A 5,257-nucleotide genomic window follows, 5' to 3' on the forward strand; every position below is an offset into this window, starting at 1 on the left:
TATAATAACATATAATTTACTACTGAATTTATGAAATAAAAAAATCAATAAAAAAATTAATGAAAATTAGTGAAAATTATTAAAAATAAGTGTTTAAACTTTGACAATACAGAATATGGTGAGCAAAAAAAATAATATTAGCTATTATGAAAAGGATAACAAAGATGATAAATTTCTGCGTGAAAACACATTTATTTCCTCAGACACTTGTGTAACAAATACTTTCTTCTACCTTAAGTTAAAAATGAATAATTGATAATCATTTTTCTATACAATAAGGAATCAGCAATTTGAATAGAAAAAGGTATAAGACATCAAATTGCATTGCAAATAATTTAATAATAGAACTAATATACTATTTTGCATAAATATTAAACATCCAAATTGTTAGGACTTAAATGATTTATTGTTATTAGTTATTCAAAAATTACTTAAGGTTCTACTTAGTGGCATTAACCCCGAGTATAAACTTCTACTGAGGGGTAAAGATTTCCTAAAGTGGTGGGAGAATGGATTGAGAGTATCTCAAATATTACTCAATTAAATCATTGTCTTTCTATCAATTTTTAAAAAACTTTCAATGTTTTCAAAACATTAGGAAACAGTTTTATTCATTATTTAGTTTTTATTATTATAATATTGTCAAATATGGCAATCGAAATAAGAGTAATGTTTAAATGACTCGGAAGTGATCTGCAAATCTAACAATATTAAAAATTAATATTATAGGGGATCGTCCACAAATTACGTAAGACGTTTTTCTTTAGTTTATATCATTGTGTCCTTCTCAATTGCACAGCAATTTTATGCTCGTCTTTATTCAAACAAAAGAAAAACGTCTTACGTAATTTGTGGATGATCCCTAGGTTGAAAAATTATTTATCGATTCGAGCACATAGCTGGCCTGATGATAACTTAGACAAATTTGTATTGTATTTATAAAAACCATTTAGGCAAAATCTGTTAATCAATCTTTTTCTACCATACATTTGTTGTAATCGACAAAATTAATCAGGATACGTTCTTGCATCGCTTATAATTGCCAATTAAAAAATAATGATTATTTATTTAACTCTGATCTACTTTTTCTCCAAATGGAATTTTTTGTACCCGTTTTATTTATGCTGGCATACAGCAAAGGGATATATTAGAAGCATTATTTTTTATACTTTTAAAAATTCAATGATACTTACAATATGGTGCTCTCATATGTAATATTCGCGAACCTGTTGATAAATATAAATTTAATAGTGCGAATTATGGATTTGTGCTAGTTCCGTTTTATTTCACTTTCTTTACTTAATTATTTTTCGTGCATTTTTAGTTAATTTATTTACACAATATATTTCCCCATTTTTGGGACCCCTTCCCCCTAAAACAGGTCGGGCAGCCGCCTGGCCTGCCTCCTAGGTTTGGCGCCCCTGAAATTCAACTAAATATATACATTTTCGACGTGTTCGTACCCAACTCTGACCTAGAGTATTATACGTTCCCAGCCTTGATTATATGTACCATGGTGCGCCCACTCCCATAAAAAAGTGTTGAACGAATTATAGTAATTGCTACGTCCCCTAGGTGGCGCCCGTGGGAATTCAGAATTCTAAATAAACTTGAGCAGATGATAGAAGTTCTATCATCTGCTCATGTCTGCTCAAGTTCGCTCTAGCTGCAAAAATTATATTTTTTGCCTGATGAACTTGGATTCACATTGAAATTACAAATGGAACCAAATCAAATCTATCATTGATCAAATGCAATAAAATATTAAAGACTGTTGGAATCGTTCTGATAGAACGAACAATCAAACGTTAAAGTCTGTTTGAATCTTTCTATGATAGATCGATTGCAACAGACTTAGACATTTTATTGCATTTGATCGATGATAGATTTTATTTTGTTCAATTTTTGGTTTGTTTTATTGGTTATTATTCATGTATTCATTTCAGAAAGAGAAGTCAACATAACCTGCAAATTAGGGTGGGGGGGGGGGGGGGTTTGCTGTAGGCAATAGTTCTTGCTACGTCCCCTATGTGGCGCTGATCTCACATATTGTCACAATCTATAAGTACCCCCCCTGCCTAATCCCATCCCTGGCTGCGTGTAGGTTGTGCGTGCAGCCAAAGACGTTTATAATATCTTTGGTCTAGCGCAGAGCTTAAGCTTTCAGGTTATGTTACATCACCGACACACTGACATAACCTCGTGGAATGCTTATAAATCTTATAATGATTAGATAAAAAATGATTATAATCATGAATGAAGTAGTGTATTTTGTGGTTAAAGTTTATATTTTTTTTAAGGATGGATAAATCAATAAATAATCTATTCAAAATGTCTTTTAATTTGAGAAATCTAATCGTTTTTCGTAGACGTCTAACTGCTCATAATTTCCAAACTTCTCCGAGTCATTCATCAAATAAAGGTAATTTTTGTTTGTTATTTTATAAGTGCGAAAGGTTGTAATATTCTTAAACTTTTATCTTGGACTCCTTTAGAAATTTAGACTTTTTAAATTTCTAACCATTTTTTTAAACACTCAGTTTGAAAACATTTTTTCCCCGTTTCCATCTCTGTATTTTTTAAATTAAAACAATTCCAAATTGCCGACCGGTTTTGAAATTAAGTCCCGATATTTTTTCGCGATTATAAAAAATTATTATATGAATATCAGCATAGGAATAAACAATAGTAAAATATTGAAATGATTATTGCAAAAAGTAGAAAACTAAATTATTTATTCAAAGTTTTTCTACTTTCTAAAGGCTATCTAAATTTACTAATATTTTTTTATAAAGTTTGTGTTGAACATGAAAATTTTCGAAATTTTAATAATTTTATAACATGAATAATTGATATTTCAACCAAAAAAGATTTCAATTTAAAATATAAAACAGTTTAATTGATCCAAAAAGACGACTTTTCAACGAGATAGTTGCATTTTTAATTAGAAAAAATCAATTTTCAACTAAAAATGGATTCATTTATTAGCTAAACAAAATTATTTTTAGCTGATAAAGACGAATTTTCAACAAAACAGTTAAATTTTCAAACGAAACAGATTAATTTTCAAGCCGTTTTATTTTAATCAAATAAAGATGACATTTCCATAGGAATAGATGGATTTTTAAACCAAAAAAACAATAATTTTTCAAAAAACCTATTGAATTTTCCATTAAAAAAAAATGTTAATAAAATTGTTGAATGTTCAAGCTAAAAAGACAAATTCTTGATTGTTAACAAAACAAAAAAAAGTTCAACAATATGCATTAATTTTCAACTAAATATTTAATTTTTCTATAAAATTGTTGATTTTTTTAGCCGAAACTACAAATTTTCTACAAAACAATGAAAATTTCAACCCGAAATTGTGAATTTTCAAAAAAAAAATTCATCTTTTACCGAAACAGATTCATTTAGCCGTTTTTTTTAAACCGTAAAAGCTGAAATATCCCAAAATAGCTAAATTTTGAGTTTAAAAAAATTACTTTTCAACTTAAAAAAAACACATTTAAACAAAAATTGATTTTTAAGCAAAACAGACGTAATTTTCAACAAAATACATATCTTTTTAACCAAATAGTTCATTTTCAACCGAATGATTCTTAAACCAAAAAATTTAAGTTACAAAATTGTTCAATTTTCATTTTAAAAAAATCGTTAGCCAAGAAAAAAAAGTGTCAATCAAATTGTTAAATTTTCAACACAAAAGTTACATTTGCAGTTAGAAAAATTACTTTTTAACCAGAAAAAAAAAGAATTTTTAACAAAATACTTGATTTTTAGCAAAAAAAAAAAACACGAAAAAACGAATTTGCAAGAGTTTAATTTTAAACCTAAATTTGCGAATTTTCAACAAAAAAAATTAATTTTCTACCGAAAACGATTAAATTTTAACCAGACAGTTTCATTTCTAATAAAAAAAATGCGAAATTATACAGAAAGAGGTAAATTTTTAAACCAAAAAAATTAATTTTGAACAAAAGTTTAATGTTTATTTAAAAAAAAAATTGTTAGCCAAGAAATGAAGAAAAATGTCAATAAAATTGTTGAATTTTCATCACAAAAATTACATTTTTAGTTAAACAAATTACTTTTTAACCAGAAAAAGAAGAAATTTTAACAAAATACTTCGAAAGTATACAGAAAGTTTCATTTCTTATAAAAAAATTTGAAATTATATAGAAATAGGTGAATTGTCCAAACAAAAAAATGAATGAAAAAAATTAATGTTCATTAAAAAAAAAAATTGTTAGCCAAGAAAGTAAGAAAAATGTCAATCAAATTGTTGAATTTTCAACACAAGAGTTAAATTTTTAAATTAAAAAATTACTTTCTGACAAAAAAAAAATATAACAAAATCCTTGATTTTCCACAAAACAACCGAAAAAAAAAGTTTGAACCAGACGGTTTCATTTCTGATAAAAAAATTCGAAATTATATTGAAAGAGGTGAATTTTTACACCAAAAAAATTAATGTATAAAAAGTTGAATTTTCATTTTTAAAAATTGTTGCCTGAGAACAAAAGAAAAAGGTCAATCAAGAATTTTTTACAAAAGAGTTTATTTTAAACCTCAAATTACGAATTTTCAACAAAAAAAGTTAATTTTCTACAGAAACATATTAAGTTTTAACCAGGCAGTTATATTCTTAAATAAATAAAAGAATTTTCAACAAAGTATATCAATTTTTAAAGAAATAGTTAAATTTTCGAGCCGATTCTAAGAATTTTCTACAAAACAGTTCATTTTTAAATCTAAAATTGCGATATTTTAACAAAAAAAGTTAATTTTCTATCGAAACAGATTAAATTTTAACCAGAATGTTTCATTTCTAATAAAAAAAAATTCGAAATTATACAGAAAGAGGTGAATTTTTTAAACCAAAAAAATGAATGCTAAATAAAGGTGGAATTTTCATTTTAAAAAAATTGTTAGTCAAGAAATAAAGAAAAATGTCAATCAGATTTTTTAATTTTTAATACAAAAGTTACATTTTCAGTTAAAAAGATTTCTTTTTAACAAAACAAAACAGTATCAACAAATTACTTGATTTTTAAGAAAAAAAAGGATTTTTAATATAACACATTAATTTTCAACCAAATAGTTCATTTTTGAATAAAATTGTTTAATATTCGAGCCGAAATAACGAATTAAAAAAAAAAAAACAGTTAAATTTTCAAAATCAAATTTTAATTTTTCCACTGAAACAAATTATTTTTTAAGCCGTTTTATTTTTAACCAGACAAGGTGAAAATTC

The 5,257-nt window shown here is 25.7% G+C and overlaps 1 protein-coding gene across 1 annotated transcript in view; it reads left to right on the top strand.

Annotated features, from left to right (window-relative positions):
* Window positions 1-2,147: 2,147 nt before the first annotated feature.
* Window positions 2,148-5,257, top strand: part of LOC117173254 — a 34,441-nt gene continuing 31,331 nt past the window's right edge. Inside the window, exon 1 of the mRNA XM_033361725.1 lies at window positions 2,148-2,422. Coding sequence (XP_033217616.1) covers window positions 2,302-2,422 — 121 coding nt within the window. The 5' untranslated portion in view covers window positions 2,148-2,301. The remainder of the gene's footprint in view (window positions 2,423-5,257) is intronic.

Source organism: Belonocnema kinseyi, chromosome 5, assembly GCF_010883055.1.
Source record: "Belonocnema kinseyi isolate 2016_QV_RU_SX_M_011 chromosome 5, B_treatae_v1, whole genome shotgun sequence".
Classification (NCBI taxonomy): domain Eukaryota; kingdom Metazoa; phylum Arthropoda; class Insecta; order Hymenoptera; family Cynipidae; genus Belonocnema; species Belonocnema kinseyi.